The following is a 21,446-nucleotide window of genomic DNA, read 5'->3' as shown; positions in this document are numbered from 1 at the left end:
TGTCAGCTACATATGCATCTGTATCTACTTGCCGATTTCGTTCTACCTACAAGTGGCTGCGCGAATGAAGGGTTCGAAGGCAGACACGGAAGTTGGTCTGATGCTCGGAAGCTTTCAGTTGTCTGCATTCGTTGCTTCGATTTTTGTAGAAATGTACGTGAACAATCTTTCATGGGGTCCGGTTTCTTGCGATATCCGGGATTTTTGTTCTTGGTGACTTCTCTTTGGCTTTGTTGACAGTGTGGACACATGGGCGTCATTTATTTCGCTCAGTATATTGATCAGATTTATCATGGGATTTGGAGAAGCTGCAGTGAATGCAGCTGCATTTACTCTGGTTTTAAGCATGTTTCCTTCCCATCCTGCTACTGCACTGGCTGTGTTGGAACTCCCCGAGGCTCTGGGCCTTACAACTGGTGAACTGATTGGCGGATTCTTGTATGGCAGTTACGGTTTTCTTTTCCCTTTTGCGGTCTTCGGTGGTGCATTGCTTATATTCATCCTAGTATTACTCTTCTTTCTGTCTGGCATTCAGTCGATCGATTGAAGATGATTCTGACAATGAGCAAGCAACAATGTGGTCACTGATAAAAACGATGCCAGTGACAGTCGTTTTAGTTTTTTAATGTGTTTTGCTCTAATGCACCACAGTCCTTTATTGATACAACCATTGCTGTGTATCTCAGTGACACATTTGGCTGGAGTGCAACTAAGATTGGATTAGTGATGCTCGATCATCTTAGCTGGATCATACTTAGTATCATCAATTCTTGTTGGTCGATTAATAGATGCCCCTAATCTACGAGTCATATTGATCATAGGTCTGTTGTTGGGGGGATGTTCATTGATGCTGATTGATCCATCATTTGTGTTTAATTTTTACCAAGACCTTGGTTGGTGTATCTGGCAATGGTAATGTGTGGCTTTGCGATCTCTATGGTTGACGTATCTGCATCTCCAGGCATGATTAATAGTGCTGTTTCAATGGGATTCGCACAAGACATGTCACTGAATGGAGTGGTATCGGGTCTTGTTCTAGCAGCGGTTTTTTCTTGTCTGGAGCATTGACTGCGCCACTGGCCGGGTGGCTGACTGCTAATTTGGCTTTCGTCGTGCTTCTTCTTTTTACTTTCATCAACTTTTTGCTTGTCATTGTAACTACTGTGATCAGTATGGTTGAAGTAGCTCTGTCTAGAAGACATCGTACTGTCAGCATGCAGTGATACCAAATGTTGATTTTTTTATTATAGCAGTTTAATTTTAATTGTTACCATTTTGATCATATACTCATAGAAAGAGCTAGTGGCCTCAGGTTGACACAAACAAACTCTCAGCATGTGTTGCGAGTCCCAGATGAGAACGATGCAGTAAAGCTGTTTTAAAGTGTACAGGTTTTTGTGTTTGATCGGTGGACACAGGCTCAATTAGTTAGAGACTCACTTGTTATTACACACTCTACAACGCTCACTAACGTACCAACCAAATAGTGCTATGTCTAATTACTACATACCATGCCAGCTAGGTCTAATCTAATTAAGTGTCATACACTACACTCCTCTGCCTTTAGCTTTTACAATACCTGAGAGGTAGCTGTCTGTTCTCTCAAGTTGGATATCTCCTTTGACTGATTTCCTTCTGAGGTTCAGTTGCTCCATTGTCTGTGACTGGATCTGTAGTCTCAGTGGATTTCCTCATGACATGCTCCTCACCTGTAGTCTCCGTAGGTGTAAGTGTACTTGACCTAACACGGGTCCTGATGAATCTGGTACAACTGTAGCTGGCAAGATATCCGGTTCTTCTGGCAGAATCACTTGTGTATTGGTCGCATCTCTTGTTATCAAGTGATCAATATGCAGGTATCTTACGTGTCCGTCTACATTTACCAAATAAGATGTTGGTCCCAGTCGTTGCGTCACTCTTCCTGCGAGCCATTTGCTTCGACCATCCCTTCTTGGATTCCAGACAGAAACAGTGTCTCCTGGACCCATTTCTCTTACATTGGTTGTAGCCTGGTTAAATTCTTCTCTTTGATGATCTCGTATCTTTTTCCCAGCTTCCGGTTTCAACAGACTCAGCCTCGTCCTAAGAGAACGTTTTATCAGCAACTCAGCCGGAGTCTTTCCAGTCGTCCCGTGTGGAGTAGTCCGATAATGAAGTAAGAACAATGACACTTGGTGACTCCATGTTCGCTCTGATGGCTTAGACTTCAAGCTCTTCTTTAATTCCTATATCATCCTCTCCACCTGTCCATTCGTGGATGGGTGATATGGTGGGGTACGTTGATGGTGGATGCCATTTGAGCGCATGAATTTACTACACTCCTCTGATAGGAATTGAGGTCCATTGTCAGTTACCATACAATATGGTATTCCACGAGTTGCAAATGTTCTTCTCATACATTCTACTGTCTGGCAAGCAGTAGTATTCTTGTGTAATTCGTGGACCTCTGGCCACTTTGAAAATGCATCTACTAACAATAAGTAGTGTCTTCCTCCGTATTCCACAAAGTCTGCGCGGACACGTTTCCAAGGACCTTCCGGGTATATCCAAGGATGAGTTGGCGTTGAAATTGCAGGTTTCTTCCATTGTTCCTGACACGTGGAACATGATCTGACTATACTCTCAACATCTCTGTCCAAGGCAGGCCACCACACAAAACTTCTAGCCGTCGCCTTCATTCGCACCATTCCTATATGTCCTGTGTGTAGTTTAGACAATACTTGTTTTTGTAGTGAATATAGAATCACTACTTTTCCTCCATATATTAGACATCCCTCGGTAATAGATAACTCGGTTGACCTCTTGGCATAACTGTGTAGTTCAGGCGACCCATTGGTTGGCCATCCCTCTAGAGTATACTTCAATACTCTGCTAAGGATTGGATCCTTGGCCGTGGCTTGCTTCACTTGGTCTGCTGTAACTGGCAAAGTGTCCAAGTAATTTATATGGTATGTAATTTCGTTAGGATCGATCGCTTCCACAGGCAGTGGAAGTCTGGACAGCATGTCCGCTTCTTGATTGTTAATTCTGGGAGTAAACTCTAAATCGTAGTCATACGCACTCAGTACTATTGCTCAACGCTGCAATCTAGCAGCTGCCAAAGTATACACAGGCCACATCCATCACATCCATCACATCCGTAGTATACACAGGCCACCGTGCTCTCTCCTCAAGCCTAGCCGAGGTCTTCTCGACACCCATATGTCCTGCCTTGTCGTGTACCTCTTTGAGTACATCATGTATCATTGCACCTGGAATAACTAAAGCTTCTTTCTTTTCTCGCCGTCCACCGGGTAGAACCACGTACCTTTCCCTATATAACACTCCATTCCTGATGTGTAACTGGTGATACAGTCATTTGTATAATCTCAAACTTCTATCTTTACTCCAAGACCTATAGTAGGTGGCTTAAGTATGTTGGTGTTCCAGCCAATAGATGACTTCAGCTAATACCTGGTCTTGTCTCTGCAGCATTGCCATCTCGTCTAACTTCCAATCTGCTCAAATCCTACTGCATTTACAGAGTAAGGAGTCATTACTTCGTCCAGAGTTGCTGTACCATCTACCTCCACTTCCTCTTGTTCTCCACAGTTCTGCCCTTCCAGTCTACTTGACAGAGCATCAGCTGGCACATTTGCTTTCCCAGGGATGTGTTGTACAGAGAACTCATATTCTGGTAGTGCTGCTAACCATCTAGCTAACCTTCTTTGAGGCACTTCAACCAGTCCAGCGGTTGATGATCTGTCCTAAGCAAGAATGGTTTACGTAAAGGTAACACCAGAAGTGGCCTATGGCCCAGACAATTGCTAGCATCTCCTTTCGATGGTCGAATAGTTCTTTTCATGTTGGTTCGATGTCCTACTAGCAAAACTCACTACACGTTCTGAGCCCTCAACTGTCTGTTGGAGTACTGCACCCAAACCAATCTCACTAGCATGCACAGACATTGTCACAACTCAAAAGGTAGACTAAAGTCTGGAAAAGACAACACAGGCCTTGTAGACATCTTTTCCCGTATCTCTGTCAATGCTTTCTCACAGCTTGCACACCACTCAAATGGCTTCTTCTTCTTCAAAAGTTCATATAGTGGTGCAGCAGTCTCTCAGAGAACTTAGTATAAATCACCTATAATACCCAGCCATACCAAGAAAGGTTATCAGTTGGCTCACTTTCTTGGGAATTGGGTATTCACTCACTGATTTAACCCTTTCACTATTTGGTTGGAGTCCCTTTCTGATACTCTGTGTCCCAGGTAACACACCTCTGATCGCACAAACTGACACTTACTGGGCTACAACTTCAGATTAGCCTTTTCTAATCTTTCAAACACTAGTCCCAGCCTTGCATGTGCTTGTCAAAGCTCAACGAAAACACGATTACGTCATCTAGGTAAATGAGGCACTCCAACCACTGTAACCCTGCTAGTACTACCTCCATCAACAGCTGAAAGGTTGCTGGCACATTGGCCAATCCAAAAAGCATTTTGCTAAACTGCCACAAACGCTTTTGCGTAACAAATGCAGTTTTCTTTTTGTCCTCCTCTGCCAGTATCCTGCTGCCCAGTCTAAGGTAGTGAAATACCTTGCACCCGATAATGCATCCAACATGTAATCTATTCTTGGGAGAGGGTAACTATCCTTTACTGTGACAGCATTCAAACGTCGGTAATCAACACAAAATCTGACACCACCATCACATTTCTTCACGAGACCTACAGGCGAGGACCACTGACTATTTGAACAACTCACTATTCCTGTGTCTAACATTAGTGTCACCTGTTTGTGAACCTCCTCTTTCAGTGTGTGTGGTATTCTACGTGGTAGTTGTTTCACAAGCTGTGCTGTGCCCGTAGGTATTTTATGCTCCACTACCCCTGTCATACCTATGTCCACAAGTCCTGTTGAAAGAGTACACTGCCATAAGTCCTGTCGAAAAGACACTACGTATACGATACTTGAGCAGTATTCATGACAGCTCGTTCCTCTCCTTGTCACCAAGATGTCCAAATGAAAGATACTCAAAAAGTTCTCAGTGTCATTCATCTCTGTACCCACCATTCCACACACTAGACCTGACTGCTCTACTGTACTCACCTCCTCAATGTCAACTAGTTCCTGCCTTCACAAAAGTTGTGTCTCAAAGATTGATTCAACAACTGCACCGGCACTTCACCTTGTCCTCCATCTACTAATGCTCTAGCAACCATAACACCCGTTTCATCAACAAAACCAGCATTTGGCTCAATCACCCTTGCCCCAGTAAGACAGCATGGCCTCCCTTCAGAATCCACAACTTGACCCTTGATCATATATTGCTGAGTGGAAAACGCAGATCCACGGATCCACGTCCAATATATATTTGGGCATGGGTCAATAGACTAGCTGCAGCGACTGGTCTCATTTTCTTTCAAGAAAACGATCTACTGAGATGGGAGATCTCTAGCTATAGAGCGCATATCTCAGGCTACTTGTGATGGCTGGGGTAGAGGGTCAAATTTCAACTGACTGATTCTTGTGTCAGTAACTGTTCTGACTGAAATTTGTCGTTCGATATTTTCTACAGTGCATGCATGACTACACGTAGTAACACAGATACGAGTAACAAAATTGCTACAGAGGTTCTGAAGACGTTTCTGCTTGCAGACCGAGTTTCTCACGTTCTATAGCCTTCTAGCGCCTGTACTGCGCCCTCGACCTGTCGCAGCAGCAAACAGAGAAAGATGTGAAAGGGAACATCGTGTGTAGCTATAGATAGACTTGCAATTGCTAGAGCCAACCATGGTGTATTAACTCTAGTTAGGCACACACGGTAGAACGTTTCCATTGTTGTAAGACACATGGATAAAAACTTGACAGACGGCGACCATAGCTAGAGTCTAAGACTCCTCGTCACCCATTGCCACACTGAGGATTATTAAGTATCCGGGAACGCTGAAAGCGTGGTGAGCTTGTCACATATAGACCTTTCGAAACACCCCTTTGTGAGTTGGAGTGCTGATAGAAAGAATGAAGCAACTAAAAGTAATGGCTACAACAATAATGTACGGTGCTACTAAGCTCTACTGCTAACTTAGCCTAGATCTAGGGGTGCAACTGTAGTCTAGATGCGTAATAATAAACGAAAGATAATCGCAGCAGAAAGAGAAAACAGTAGCGGAGCAGTCTAGATCCGTGATGCCAAAATTTATATTGGACGTGGAATCGCGTGGATCCGTGGATCCATGGATCCGCGTTTTCCACTCAGCCTGATCATACGCCTACTAGTACGCTCGGCATCGTAAAGCTTAGCCTCGTACCCAGGCCCTCTTGCGCGCCCGGAGAAGAGGGCCTGGTACACGTATTCGCATGCGTGCATAAATTAGAAGGAAATCGTGGTAATGTATGCACACATGCGAAACCGACGTTGTTTAGAATCTCAAGCCGATAATGTCGCGCGCAATCGACAGTGAAACAGCTTCCGTGTTCAGTAGTGATGAAGCCCTAGATCTAAACCCAAGGTCAAGTGAAACTCCGCGTTCGCGTAATCTTTGACTTGTTCTATCATCAGCAATACTATAGGAGACACGATCACGACAATGACGACATATCCACAATCTTCTTCACCACATTTCTCTAGCTTACAGTCAACCCTATACGGTGTATGTTGATAGCACAGCGATTTACCGTATCCTGTAGGAAGCCAGCTGCAGACGTCGTGTCTGTTGTAGATGTGCTCTACAACAACACACTGCTGCTCCTTCAGCTCTACATTACACAGCTTAAGCTTGCCTAGAGCGTAGTGCAACACCATATCAAAACCAGAAGCTCTGCCTTCATCCACCATTTGCCACATTGGGTCTCACTGCGCGCGACATTATTGGCTCGAGATTCTAAACAACATAGGTTCCCCATGCGTGCATACATTACCACGATTTCGTTCTAATTTATGCGCGCATGCGAATACAACGTGTACCAGGCCCTCTTCTCCGGGCGCGCAAGAGGGCCTGGGTACAAGGCTACCTAAAGCTATGCCTAACCGCGATAATTAGTATTCACGTCTACCTTACGTGCACGCCCACTAATCTACATGCTACTGTTTACATACCACACTGTTTTGCAAACGCTCCAGATCTCTCACAAAAATATCAAGATCCTCTCCTTCCTCCAAGCCTCTTGAAGCTAACTGACCATGGGATAATCTCCGGCCTTCTTCCGTACCAGGCGTGAACATCTTCAGAGCCGCCTCCAAACCTGCGTACGTACACCACGATCAGCATCAGACAAACGCTGGTAGACTACGAATGCTCTCCTTCTCAGAAAGGTAGGTAAGTACACAAGCTTCTTTGCGTTATCCCAACCATATATTTGCGGACGCACACCTAGAAAAGCGTTTCAACCAGAACTCCACGTCGCCGTCGTCAAATTTATCTGGCACAGACACTAGAGTTCTTACCAACGCAGCAGCTTGTGGTTCCACTTGCTCTCCTTGCTCTTGTTGCGCAGCCATTTCAGCACCCGACCTCTTGCAGACTCTCGAATCTCATTACGCACTCTCTGTGCAGACAAGTACAGTGTAATAGACCGAACAACAAACGCAATAACAACGAGTGAGTCGAAACAGACTCCAAGTAAAGCAAGCAACCGCTAGGCTAGCTGAGAACGAACTATGAACGTGACACGATACAGCTAATTGGTAATGGCATGTCACAACTGGCACAATTACGAAGATTGCGAGCGCGCGTTAGCGTAATTAAATATTACAATACATGTACAGTACCTCTCTATTGCAGTAAATAAAGCCCACATGTCGTGTGTCAAAGTTTGGGTTGCAATATTCTATCGAAATGGATGAAGAGAGTTCTCTTGTCTCAACTGAATTCAGTGAAGGTAGTACACATACGGACGTCGACGCTTCCAGTTCTAGTGGCAGCGACGAGAGTAGGCCGCTACTATTACGGCAATACATTACTGCAGCGCTACTTGTGATAGTCACTTCTGTCAGCTACATCTGCATCTACTTGCCGATTTCGTTCTACCCACAAGTGGCTGCGCGAATGAAGGGTTCGAAGGCAGACACGGAAGTCGGTCTGATGGTCGGAAGCTTTCAACTGTCTGCATTCGTTGCTTCGATTTTTGTAGGAATGCACGTGAACAAGCTCGGGGTCAGGTTTCTTGTGATATCCGGGACTTTTATTCTTGGTGGCACCACTCTCCTCTTTGGCTTTGTTGACAGTGTGGATACATGGGCGCCATTTATTTCGCTCAGTATATTGATCAGATTTATCATGGGATTTGGAGAAGCTGCATTCAATGCAGCTGCATTTACTCTGGTTCTAAGCATGTTTCCTTCGCATACTGCTACTGCATGGGCTGTGTTGGAACTCCCCGAGGCTCTGGGCTTTATGGCTGGTGAACCAATTGGCGGATTTTTGTATGACAGCCACGGTTTTCTTTTCCCTTTTGTAATCTTTGGTGGTGTGCTGCTTATATTCATTCCAGTATTACTTTTCTTTCTGTCAAGCATTCAGTCGCTTATTGAAGAAGATGATTCTGACAATGATCAAGCAACAATGTGGTCACTGATAAAAACAATGCCAATGCCAGTTGTGTTCGTTTGTTTGAATGTGTTTTGCTCTTATGCACCATTGTACTTCATTGATACGACCTTTGCTGTGTATCTCAGTGACACATTTGGCTGGAGTGCAACTAAGATTGGATTAGTGACGCTCATCTTAGCTGGATCATACATAATATCATCAATTCTTATGGGTCGATTGGTAGATGCCACTAAACCACGAGTCATAATGATCATAGGTCTGTTGTTGGAGGGATGTTCATTGATGCTGATTGGTCCATCATTTGTGTTTCAATTTTTACCGAGACCTTGGTTGGTGTATCTGGCAATGGTAATGTGTGGCTTAGCATTGGCTATGGTTGATGTATCTGCATCTCCGGACATAATTAATAGTGCTGTTTCAATGGGATACAAACAAGACATGTCGTTGAATGGAGTTGTATCGGGTCTTATACTAGCAGCGGTTTTCTTGTCTGGAGCATTGACTGCACCATTAGCAGGGTGGCTGACTGCTACATTTGGCTTTCGTCATGCTTCATCTTTTTTTGCTTTTATCAACTTTCTGCTTGTCATTGTAACTGCCGTGATCAGTATTGTTGAAGTAGCTCTGTCTAGAAGACATTGTACTGTCAGCAGTGATTCCGAATGTTGATTTTCGTTATAGCAGTTTAATTCAATTGTTTCCATTTCGAATACTAGCCTGTCTTGTGTTAGTTTAGTATATTAGATTACCCACTTTGCAAATGCATATTCCTTTTGGAATGTTGCAGGGCGTGGATAGGATTTGGTGTCTGAATAGAGAAAAGAACAAAGCAGATGTGAATACAGGCATCCAGAACGTATTTGCTACAACATGACTACAATCTATACATCTATACCTTTAAAAGACAGTACGTAACTGACAGGGTGCCTTCAAGACTTGCTAGATAAGATAAAGGTTCTTGCCTAATTGAAAACGCTTTCTTATACATATACAGTATATAGTAGTTAAAGAGTGTCAACTTCAGGTTGACACATACAAATTAAACACAATATTCTGCCAGTCTGACGAGGCTGTCAGATAAAGCAAGAAACAGCCACACCTACACATCGATCATCAGCAAAAGAGAGAAAGACAAACGAAATCGGACGAAAGATCGATGACGCAACTTCGATTGACAGTTTCCAGCTTGATATCGATGGTCTGCGCTCGATCGTTGCCGCCGAAAAATCTCTGATCTATGCACAACAATTCTGCATGCATCTGGATAACGATACAAAACTTTTCTAAGATTTCCTAAATCGAAGTCGTCGTGAAGTTGTTATTTCGGTGACATTGTTTAAATCAGCTCACACCGAGATGCACACGTAGATAATATTCTATGCCAAAAAAATTTATAGCTGCATAGCTATCCCCTACAAGACAACTTCATTGTTCTGTTATTTCAAAATCTTGATTAGGCAAAGATGGCTCTTAATTTTCTCTTGATGGGCTTTCGACATATTGGGCAATCGACTACTCTATCCGCACACACGTCGCAACAGACCAAATGACCACAGTCTAAGAAAATAATGTTTATTTCCTCATCGAAGCACACCTTGCACAGCTTTCTTTGCTGTAACTCTCTCAGTTCATCATCTTCATGCGTTGATTCAGGCCGTGACCGAGTCTCGGATGAGGACGATGCAGTAAGAAAAGGCTGACCGGTAGTCGAAGATTCCAAAGAAGAACCAATAGTTGTTTCTGTTTCCATCAAGGTGGGGCCGCCCTCTGCCGTTAATTGAGACCGTGTCCGAGTCCCGGATAAGGACAATGCACTAAGAAAAGACTGACCAATAGCTGAAAACTCCAAAGAAGAACCAGTACTTGCTTCTGCTTCCATCGAGGTGGGGCCGCTCTCTGCGTTAATACCGACAAGAAATTCTTCTCTCGACTCCATCGCCTTTCTTTTTTCACTAACACCACCAGCGTGTTTCTCTTTGGTCGTTTCCAAGTAGGATCCTACTTCCTTGTTGCTCGCTTCGCTGTATAGTTGTACTCCAGTAGCCATCTCCTTCAAAGCCGCCAATGGGTCCTGTTGGCTCGGTTTTTTGAGACTAGAAATCCTGGCAGCAGACGTGTCTGATCTGGAAGACTGGCTGTCCAACTTTGAGCTTCTCCTTTCTCTCTCAGTTTTAATGACGTCGTCAATAAAGGCATTGATGTCCGTGTAAGGACGACCTGTGAACTGCATGTTGGTTGCAATAACTCTCTCTGCTAACCCTCGGTCAAATCCCATACCCTCGGCTTGGTCTAAATAGCTCTGGTTCACTCCCCATTGTCGTTCGTTCTGAGACGCTGCCTCTTGCTTCCTAACGCTTGCTAGTGGCTCTGTTAGGCTCTTATTCGTTGCGAAGCTCCACGGTGGGAGTTCTCCCTTTCGGATGGAGTGAAGTGAAGTGCCTGTAGACATCTCAGCAGACCACGGTTCGTCATAACCCGAGACTGTCACTGCAATCTCGGGTGGGGCATTTTCTTGAAAGAATACGCATCCTGGGAAATGTCGACCGTGCTCGATCCATGCATTGTCCCCCGGCTGCCAATCCTTAAGAGCATTACCGCAAGAAAAACATCTCACTCTGTCACCCGAACCGGCGTAATAAAAGCCTGCGGCGGCTAATGGTTGCGGACGTATTGGAGAAGTCGTCGGCCAGTTGACGAATGAAGCTAGACGAGCACGATAATCGGCCATGCTCTCCGCCGTGGCAGACGCACTAGGCTCCGCTCGCTCGAGTCGAACTTTCTGAGCCACGGCCTTGGCGAATCTGCAGTGAGGTGAGTGTTTTACGTGCTCTTCGATTGGAACGTCGTGCGGCAGCCATTCTCTGAGCATTATACGACAATGAAAGCACCTGACGACGTTTCCGCCGACGCTATACAGGCCAGCCGACGCCATTTCTTCGGCCCGAATAGATACATCCCGCAGCCAACGAGCGGACCAAAACGACAATAGACGCTCTTTTTCGGACTGCATATCTTCATCTTTGTAAGAGACAGTTGACGGTTCTGGTTGAACGCGATGACTGTGAGATTGAACGTCTGGAGGGAGAGAGAAATGCTGAGAAAGATCGCCTACTAAACGATTGAGAAACGAGCAATAAGGAGCATGGCGTTCATGCTCATCGTCCGCCTTGTCTCCTTCTTCCCAGCCGCGCAATACAACTTTGCAACTGAAACACTGAACCGAATCTAAGCGGCCAGTGTAGTAGAATCCGGATCGGGCAAGATCGACTGGCTTGACGGGATAAGAGCGAGACCAGCGATCATCAAAAGTCGCTAAACGACCCGCTTCCGTCGTCACATCCGGCCGGAATCCAGACATAAGATTAGAGGGCTGTTGATGACCTTGCCGAGAGAAATTTGGGGTCGTCGACGTTTGTAACAGTAAAGGTTGGCTTTGGGTCATGCTCGGTATAGAAGAACTCGAATACTTTGTTGACGAGCTTCCTGCCTCAAACCATTTCGCTTTCACATCGTTACCACTCGTATTGCCAGTTCTCTGTTTGGCAACCTCGCAACAGGGAGACTTGCCCAAATGACGAAAATCAGGATTGTCGTCGTTGTTCCATCGTCCTATGTTCACATCACAATGGAAGCAAACAACCTCATCACGAACACCGCTGTAAAAAAATCCCGATTCCGCCAGAGCTTGAACGATCTTGGGGGCAAAGGACGGCCATCTACGAAAGGATTCGAGACGCTCCGTTTCCCTCGTCATGTGAGGATGCTTCGATGGCTTGTCAAATGGATCTTTCATTACATTTCGAGGCTGAACGTGAGAAACGGAAGAAACACGTAAACCGTCACGAACGGCGGTAGGATCAAGAGTAATTTCTATTCGTTGTTTAGTTGCAGTTTCTGCTTCCGTTAGGGCAGAGTATCGGAAGACCGTCGTCAACTCGGTATCTTTCGCATCTTTTAGGTTGGTATCACACGCAGGAGGTGATCTACTCGTAAAGAGCACAAGAGGTCCGACCTCAGAAACGCAAAGATCGTGAATCAGACTAAAGGAGATATTGGAAGTTTCAAAGAATGAAGGGACGCTGTCCGACAGCCACATACGATCGTACACAGTCCAATTCCACTCTCTTAAACTCATTTCAATAATTTTGATTACCTTCCCAATGAAACACCAAAACTGACTTTGAAACTGAGACATACAGGTCTCAGCGATACTAAAACATGCTAAAATTTCATGTGCACTTTTGTCTGACGTTTCCACATTTTTCAAAATAGCGGTAGTTAGGCTGTTGTTAACTGCAACGCCTTGCTTCCAGTAGTCCAGACGCTTTGTGTGCGGTACCTTAAGCATTCGAATGCACGCTTGATGAAACAACGCAAACGGTAGTCTATTACAAACTCGATAAATCACTTTTGTCACATACGGTTTCGATTCCTTCAGATTTTCACGTAAGGTACACTCTAATGGATCTAATTCTGTTTCAGGCAGTAGCCACGGCAAAAGCAAAGAACTGGAGTTTTTCAAAAAATTATCGACAACGGTTACTCTAGCATCGTCAATCCATTCTATTGCAGTCAATATTGAGTCCGTGCTCCAACGACAAGCCTCAATGCACAAATCTTCGTTAGCCAATAAAGTGACAAAATTTTCAAGATCTAAGTTGTTTTTAAAATGCTGTTTGAGACAACTCAGATCTAACACACCTCTGCTGCACCGTGAGCAGCCGCTTGTTAACGTTAATCGTTCTATTATTTTTTCAAATGACCTGCGCTCGGTAAACAGGAAGACGTTTCCTGTTTCCTGTTTTTGTTGGACGACAAATGTGTCTAGCAAAAACCGTAAAATACGGAGAGCTATCAAATTGCTCTCGTTCTCAACGACAGAGTCAATGTGTAATGATTCAGTAAGATCAAGTGTACGCTTGCATATTACCTTGCAGTCACTGGTTAGATGTAGCTGAGCCATACAATCCTCTTGAACTTGTATCCAAGGTTGAGGGTAAAGTCGACGATGACATTCAAGTTTGCTTAGGTTACTTGCCAGAACAACTAATCCCTCTCTAGTGATTGCACTCGTCGCAAAGTATTTAAAGGACAATTTTTTGAGAACGCACAGCTTGTTCTGCAGTTCAATTCTTGTTAGTAAGAATTCCTGATACAATGTTTTGTAGTCTGCTGTTGCCTCTATCATTGCAGTACAACAAGATTTTGCAAACGTTAGGTTCTTTGCTTTCTTCTGTTTCCAGCTTTCTGCTAGATTTAAGATACTGTCTAATATTGACCTTGTGTTCATCAAGTTAGCATCACACAAATCAAGCTTTGACACTACAAAATAAATCAACTGAATATTGCAATGACAGACAGCATAATCAAGCTGTTGATAAAGAGATTCACTAAAATTGGGGTTAGAGCAATCCATCACAATCAGGCAGCAGGAGTAATAACAAGCATTGGGTTTGATAAAACTGTTGACTTCAGTGAAGAGATAATTTGGATAAACGGAGTATTTGTGTCTCATCAAGCTGTACGATTGGTTCGATTGACTAAAGTTCCAGTCCAACAGTCCAGCAAAATGATTCTGAAGGTATGAAATGAGAGTTGACTTTCCTGTATTTGCATCTCCCATCACTAACACCTTTGGCTTCATTTCAGCAAGTCCACCTTTCTGCCTTGCTTTCAAACAGAAACTCATTACTTGCTTTGCCATTGTGCCAATTTCAATTACGTGTTCTTTTCTATCCAATCTCCCCAGTTCTGATGTTTCCTTGTCAATTGTAAAGAAACTTTCTTTGCTACTAAGAAAAGATTGCACTGAGCAAGTGTCAAATACAGACTCATGCAAGACAATCAGTGTTGATATGCTTCCAATGATCAAGTTTTTTACAAGTGTAAAAGAAATATTCAAAACTCTTAAATTTTCCAAACGTTCAAAACCAGCTAGATGACAGTCTTGAAGTAGGTTCTCTCCAAGGTCTACAATTTCAAGCTGTCCCAACTCTGTTACAGTAGTGGGAAGACCATTGAGTTTGTTTCTACTAGCCAGAAGAACGCACAAACTAGGTAGATTGTTGATGAAAGTTGGTAGTTCCATTAGACCACAATTAGTCACATCTAAATAGGTCAAGTGCTTCATGGTCACAAGATACGGTGGAATTGCGTTCATCACGATGCCACACGAGACATCTAACCAAGTAACGACGTCGCCTGGAAGTAATGATAGGCTGATGGAAGGGTTCAATGCAAATATTAGCAGTCTGCCACTAGCAGGACGAGTGAAGTTGAAACGGAAATCTTCTGCACTCCTAAACACCCGATAAATGTGGTGAGGTCTTTCAGTTTCTTGGCGCGCCGACACTATACATAGCCTTGTTGCAAGCTCGTCTGCACATTTAGATAGTTCTAACGCAAGAATGTGCTTGCCAAATGGAGCAATAGCGTTGGGTCGCGTGATACTAAAGAGTGGCGATGAATGTGAGAGCACGCTAGTGTTTCCGTTTGCAAGTGTTGAAGAGGAGCAAATCCTAGAATGTACATCTGGTCTCCACACGGTTGCCTCAAACTCGGTGGACCCCCTCTCTTTTCTCTTTTCCATCACCTATGACCATGCAGCTGTCTTCCAGATCCGTTCCACACAAAAGGTCGTGCTGCAGTCCCTGCCTGCAACAGTGTTGGCAAGAAGCCAACTGGCGAGTTACGTACAGGACGTAGCTACGCTGGCCTCGCCTGCCGCGCCCAGTGTGTTGCGGTCCCGGATCCTTTGCCGTGCAATCCACACTGAACGAATGCGAACAAACGTTTTGGAACAGAACATTTGATGTGAGAAGCTCCCGCCTCGATGTGAGAAGCTTCCCCAAACTCACGTGAGCCTGGCCGTGTCCGACTCCCGTATACACTTTCAGCCTTCCATGAGGCTAGCGCTCACGGTACTCTAGAGCTTTGAACGTTAATTAAACGCCATTTCGCGTGCTGAGTGCGCACGTACTAGCTAGGTGCTAGATATCTACAGTGTCTTGACATGCATGCCAGTGGTGTAGAAAGATGTTCACGAGCGGGGGACTGTACAGAGATGCCAACTCGCATTGAGCGGGAGACTCCCACATTTGGGACCCTTCTCCCGCTTACCAGCATAAATTTTGGCATCAAGCAGAGCTGCCAACTCTCTTGCATTGAGCGGGAGACTCCCACATTTGGGACCCTTCTCCCGCTTACCAGCATAAATTTTGGCATCGAGCAGAGCTGCCAACTCTCTTGCATTGAGCGGGAGACTCCCACATTAGGGACCCTTCTCCCGCTTACCAGCATAAATTTTGGCATCAAGCAGATCTGCCAACTCTCTTGCATTGAGCGGGAGACTCCCACATTTGGGACCCTTCTCCCGCTTACCAGCATAAATTTTGGCATCGAGCAGAGCTGCCAACTCTCTTGCATTGAGCGGGAGACTCCCACATTTGGGACCCTTCTCCCGCTTACCAGCATAAATTTTGGCATCGAGCAGAGCTGCCAACTTTCTTGCATTGAGCGGGAGACTCCCGCATTTGGGACCCTTCCCCCGCCTGTCCGCATTTGGTGTCAAATCTCCCGCATATTGACCATTGGTGGTTGTGACTAATGGGTGTGGCTGATGAGTGTGCTGTTAGCATATCAATGTATTATATTGTATATGTTTATATAATGTGTGTCAACTCCTCTTTTCATCCGACTCTTCTGTGGTCGGTCAAAATATTAATTAACCGGATACAGGCGGAGTCTGTCAAGCAAACTCTAATAACTATCATGCCAAGGACGTGCTGCTGTCACTACGACGTTTGCACGTGGTACTTCACTGACTATCATGGAAGCGTACTTTTTTAAAGCGAACCAAAGCAGGGCAGAGAGATACGCCGATCGCCCACCGGTCCCACTATCTGCGTCCTCAGAAACGTAAGTATTTATGAATGTCTGACCGTTGCAATCTAGATGTAGTTCTTTATGGCGCATTTAATTTAATTAATTAGGTCTATGTCTTCTACAAAAACATTAGGTGTAAGCATGCAACACTAGATATAGCCGTACACTTTTGTAATCTGTATAGTCAGGCAATTCTCTGAGGCTTTCTGAAACGTACTTATCATTCCTGACAGATGAATCGATCAGTAAACGGTTGAACCGAAAGACAGATGACTCTGACTCATTAGGTCTTACGATATGAGGTAATCGGATAGCGAAAAGACAAATAATAACACTCTAGATCGATGGTATCGGCTAGTTTAGTGCTCCCATGCAAGGCAAGTAACAGTCTGAAAATGTGTCGAGCGCTGGAAAACCGTGTCCTGATACAGTTGTGTAGGTTTTTAGTTAATAGGCTTTATTTAGTTATACTTTCTGGTAGTACGTTCAAGCTACTCTAGGATTGGAATTCATCAAACAACTAGAATAGTACATGCACGGATCAATATCTATAGTATATGTAGAACTAAGTTAATAATTATAATTAAAAGTGATAATTCTAAATAAGAATAATAACTTAGATACAATATCACCTTAATTTTCTTAAGCGTTAGTGTATGTTGACAGCATGCAGTCGAGTTCCTTTCAATTTTGACTCTGTAGTCACACAACAGTAGAATGCATAAGGTACAGACGTAAGAATATTTTCACTCTAGCAGTACACTTGATTTCTCTGCTCTTGAGGGAACGTCAAGAGAACACCAGGTAGTGGAGCCAGTTGAAGACACACTTCAAAAGGAAACTGAAGACAGTGAGAATACCAAAAAAGCCGAAGGTTGTGACACACCACCGAAAAAGAAGACCTCAGCGTACACAGGATCAGCTCGCTATTTATCAAAGTTTAACCGAAGTCGGACTCGGATGTATGAATGCATTGAAGCTATCACTAGCGATTCGTTTTCCTTCTTTTGCACTGTGTGCAAGAAAAAGATATCTTGTAAACATCAAGGAGAGCTAGATGTGAAACGACATGTGGCCAGCACTTCTCACAACAACTTTGCAAAACAGTTGGAGACGCAAACACAACTGAAATATTTATGCCATGATGCTGTAGCAACTAAGGTTAGCAATTAATGTTATAATTCTACAGGCGTAAAGTTGTTATCTAGTTGAAGTGTTCCGTATACAGAAGATAAGAGCAGAAGTAAAAATTAGCACGATGCTAGCACAAAGAAACATTCCACTTGCGTTTGCGGATTATTTTAGTCCAATGATCCATGAAGTGTTTGATGGGCAAGTTGCAAAGGGTTATTCTTGTGCTAGAACGAAATCAACGGCAATCTTAAACTATGCTGTTGCACCTGCACTAGAAAGAAGACCTTGTATCAGCAATGAAGAATAGCCCATTCTCTATTTTGATTGATGGTTCCAATGACACCGGATTGGAAAAGATGAATCCAATTACAGTAAGGATATTTCATATACGTTGCGGAACAGTCCAAAGCAAATTCCTTGACATGTGCACAACAACCGGACTAACGGGAGATACCGCAGAAGCGATATTTGCTAAGATGAATCAAGTACTGTCTGCTTACGACGTCTCTTGGATAGACTGTGTTGGTTTTGGCGTAGATAATGCTAGTGTGAACATTGGCAAACACAACTCTATCAAATCAAGAGCCTTGCGTGCTAATCCGAACATATACTTCGTAGGCTGCCCTTGTCATCTTGCTCACAACACTGCATCTGCTGCATCTCACCGCTTTAGTATTACTACTGGGTTTGATATAGAAGATTTGTCCGTAGATTTGTTCTATTGGTTTGACCAGAGCACTAAACGCAAGAGCACACTTCAAGAATATTGTGTATTCTGTGATGTCACCTACGCTGCGGTAGTTAGACATGTTTCTACAAGGTGGCTCAGTCTTGCAACGGCGGTGGAACGTACCCTGAAACTGTATGAGGGTCTTCGCTCATATTTTCTTTCAGAAGATGAATCCCAAGCACGCTTCAAACAACGTTCGCTGCTCTTCAGTCGACCGGTTACGGAAGTGTACCTCCTATTCTACCATGCAATACTTCCAGTGTTTACGCCCTTCAACTTGTTGCCGCAGCGGGAAGACCCGTGTATTCATATCCTGCACAGCCAGTGCGTTGAGTTACTTCGCAAGCCTCTTTCCAAATTTGTGAAGGTCGCAGTGATCAAGGAGGCTACCCATTTAGCAGAAATTGACTATCACACGAAGGAAAATCAATTGACTGATGACACACTCTTTATTGGCTTTACCACCAAATAGAGATTACAAAAGTTAAAAAGAGAAGGAGAAATGTCATCTTCAGTCGAAAAGAAATTTTTTTGATGGTGTTCGTCAGTACTACGAAGCAGCCACAAAGTATATCTTTGACAAATTTCCTTTGAACGATGATACCCTTAATTAAGCATACTCAATTTGTGGGGTTTCACAACAGAATGAATGCTCATTTTACCGACGTAGAATACTTTGCCGATCGTTACAGCACAGTTCTGCAGCTTACTGCCGAACAGTGCAATGCACTGTTTGGTGAGTTTGTAGATTACCAACTCTTAGAATCAACAGATATTTCAGACGACACATGGAAAGCTGCCAATGTCCAAGTCGAAGAAGGAGAGATGCAAGCTGTACGTCCGGATGCTATATGGAATTTCTTGGCCAGCATGACGTCTGCAGATGGCTGTCGACCAAGGTTTCCTAACCTGGAAAAAGGTAGCAAAACTTGTTCTTGTTCTTCCCATTCTAATGCTGGGGAAGAAAGGCTATTTAGTCTCGTTCGTTTGAATAAGACTAGCTACAGATCCGCTGTGTCTTTGGATGGTACTCTATCAAGCATCGTGACAGTGAAAACTCATCTTTCCAACTCGTCTACTAAATTTGACCCACCCAAGGAGTTGCCGGGAAAAGCGAAGAAGGCCACAAAACAATACAATCTAGAACATCGCAACTAGTTGCGATAATGTCCATACTTGTTTAGTTTATCTAAGCTCTCTTGTAATATTAGGCAGTAGTACAAGTTCTGTATTTAATATAGTTAATTAATTAATTGGCGTTGGTATACCTAACTCACTTTGTGTGGGCAGTAATTGGTTGTACATTTGACATGAATTTGTTGCACTTAATTAACTAAGTGTATTTTCAATTAATAAAGGTTTCTACTCCAGCGGGTCATGCAAATATTTAAATTTTGATAATTCGATATATTATCTAACGCATATTACGATAACCTTTATTGATATTAATGCTATTGTGGGCGTGGCAAAATTTATCTCCCGCATTCTCCCGCATTTTTTTCTGCAAACTCACGCATTTTGATTTGGCTAGGTTGGCAGGTCTGATCAAGTCTCCATTGGTGGGTGTGACCAAAATGATGGGCGTGCCTGTTCTGTGTAACTACCCTACACACAGTTTTAGTACATGCATGTGTGCACACATACTTGATATCCCAATATCAATTTTTATGTGCCAGCCCCTTTCTTCATCCGGCTCTTTCATAACATACTTGGTCAAAATACCGACATAGAAGGAGGAGTCGGTCAGAAGTGGAAAAGGGGAGGGACTGGCTACCTAATTACCATATGTATTGCTGGAAAAGCGATCGAAGAACGCCACAAGAAAATAGAATCCAGAACATCCCAACTAGCCACGAGAATGTGCATGTACATTGTTCTTAGATTTTATAACAGGCAGACTGTAGTACGTACAGTACAAGTTCTGTGTTTAATTAAATTAACTATTATGTTTAGTAATTGGTGTTAATACTGTGTGTCCCTAATTAGGCACAGTAATCAATCGGTTAAACATTTGTTGCACTATAATTTAATTAATTAATGGCTTCTACCCCAACCGGGCGAGCAAACACTTAAATTTTGAGAATTAGATATTATTTATATATATACGTATACTATTTAACACTTATTACAGTATAGATTTATTGATATTAATGCTATTGTAGGCGTGTCCAAAAATTTTAAACTCCCGCATATTTTTTCTGCGAACTTACGCATTTTGACACTGCTAGGTTGGCAGATCTGACTGTAACGTGGATGTCATCATGAGTAATTAATTACGTAAGCAAATTAAAAAATAACTAGATATCTAGCTTGCCAGACAGTAAAAAGATTTGCAGGAGTCAGTAGCTCAGTAAATTTCAATTCCTACAGTGAGCGAGGGGGCTGCAGCCCCCCGGTTCCTACGCCAGTGCATGCACCTACACTAATTAGTACTGTGCTTTCTTCTTGCAGACCCTCTCGTGCCGTCGTGCCCAGTTCTCGTATAACACGACAACAGAGAGTCTGGTACGAGGCTAACCTAACCGGATGCATGCATGCGTGACAGTATTAGTACTGTGGACGGACAGCCGGATCGTAGTGTGCGGCCGGACAATTGGAATGTAGCGCATGCGGTCATTGTTAGCGCTGGAGTTTAATTAGTGTGCCACTAGTACGTACTCGATGTGATTGTAGTTGGCTGCAGTAGCGTACAAACTTCGGTAGCTAATCGTAAAGATTCTAGACTGCTAGACGTCTTAAAGTTGCAAATTACATTTTGTTGGTGGTGGTGTTAGTGTTGTTGTCGCACACAGAAATCTGGTGTAAGTCAATACAGAGTAGGTATACGCACTAACTATAGTCAGATTATAGTCTGATAGTAAATTTGTTGTTGATGTTGGCAGATCAAAACGAAAAATCTTCTAGCATTATATAAATTAATTAATTAAGCCATGAGAACGTAGATGTAAAAACACCGTTTGAGCAAATGGTACACATACAGTATAATATATTACATTTAGAGTCACAGACCTACTGTAGCTATCAAATTGGTCTTCAACTCTAGATGTATTAGTACATTAGTATAAAACGACTATATTTGATTCGCTAGAACACAGCATGTTGAACTGACTGGAACGTCCACTAAAACACGAAAAGAACCGACCCAATAAATTGTAATGCGCC

At 43.6% G+C, this 21,446-nt stretch overlaps 3 protein-coding genes across 3 annotated transcripts; 2 read left to right on the top strand and 1 right to left on the bottom strand.

Moving 5' to 3' along the window:
* The first annotated feature begins 64 nt into the window (after positions 1-64).
* On the top strand, positions 65-1,068 carry LOC134186479 (MFS-type transporter SLC18B1-like). The gene is made up of 5 exons (XM_062654459.1): positions 65-153; positions 241-505; positions 652-757; positions 822-893; positions 962-1,068. Exons 1-5 carry the CDS (start codon positions 65-67, stop codon positions 1,066-1,068), a joined length of 639 nt encoding a protein of 212 aa, XP_062510443.1.
* A 6,651-nt stretch (positions 1,069-7,719) lies between these two features.
* Positions 7,720-9,205, top strand: LOC134186551 (MFS-type transporter SLC18B1-like). Its single transcript, XM_062654539.1, has one exon. It carries the CDS (start codon positions 7,823-7,825, stop codon positions 9,203-9,205), a length of 1,383 nt encoding a protein of 460 aa, XP_062510523.1. The 5' UTR covers positions 7,720-7,822.
* Positions 9,206-9,293: 88 nt separating this feature from the next.
* On the bottom strand, positions 9,294-15,278 carry LOC134186550 (uncharacterized). The gene has a single exon (XM_062654538.1). The coding sequence runs from the start codon at positions 15,123-15,125 to the stop codon at positions 9,990-9,992; it is 5,136 nt and encodes a 1,711-aa protein (XP_062510522.1). The 5' UTR covers positions 15,126-15,278; the 3' UTR covers positions 9,294-9,989.
* Positions 15,279-21,446: the final 6,168 nt, after the last annotated feature.

The sequence above is a fragment of the Corticium candelabrum genome, chromosome 11 (assembly GCF_963422355.1).
Source record: "Corticium candelabrum chromosome 11, ooCorCand1.1, whole genome shotgun sequence".
NCBI lineage: Eukaryota > Metazoa > Porifera > Homoscleromorpha > Homosclerophorida > Plakinidae > Corticium > Corticium candelabrum.
This window is presented reverse-complemented; position numbering and strand designations above follow the sequence as displayed.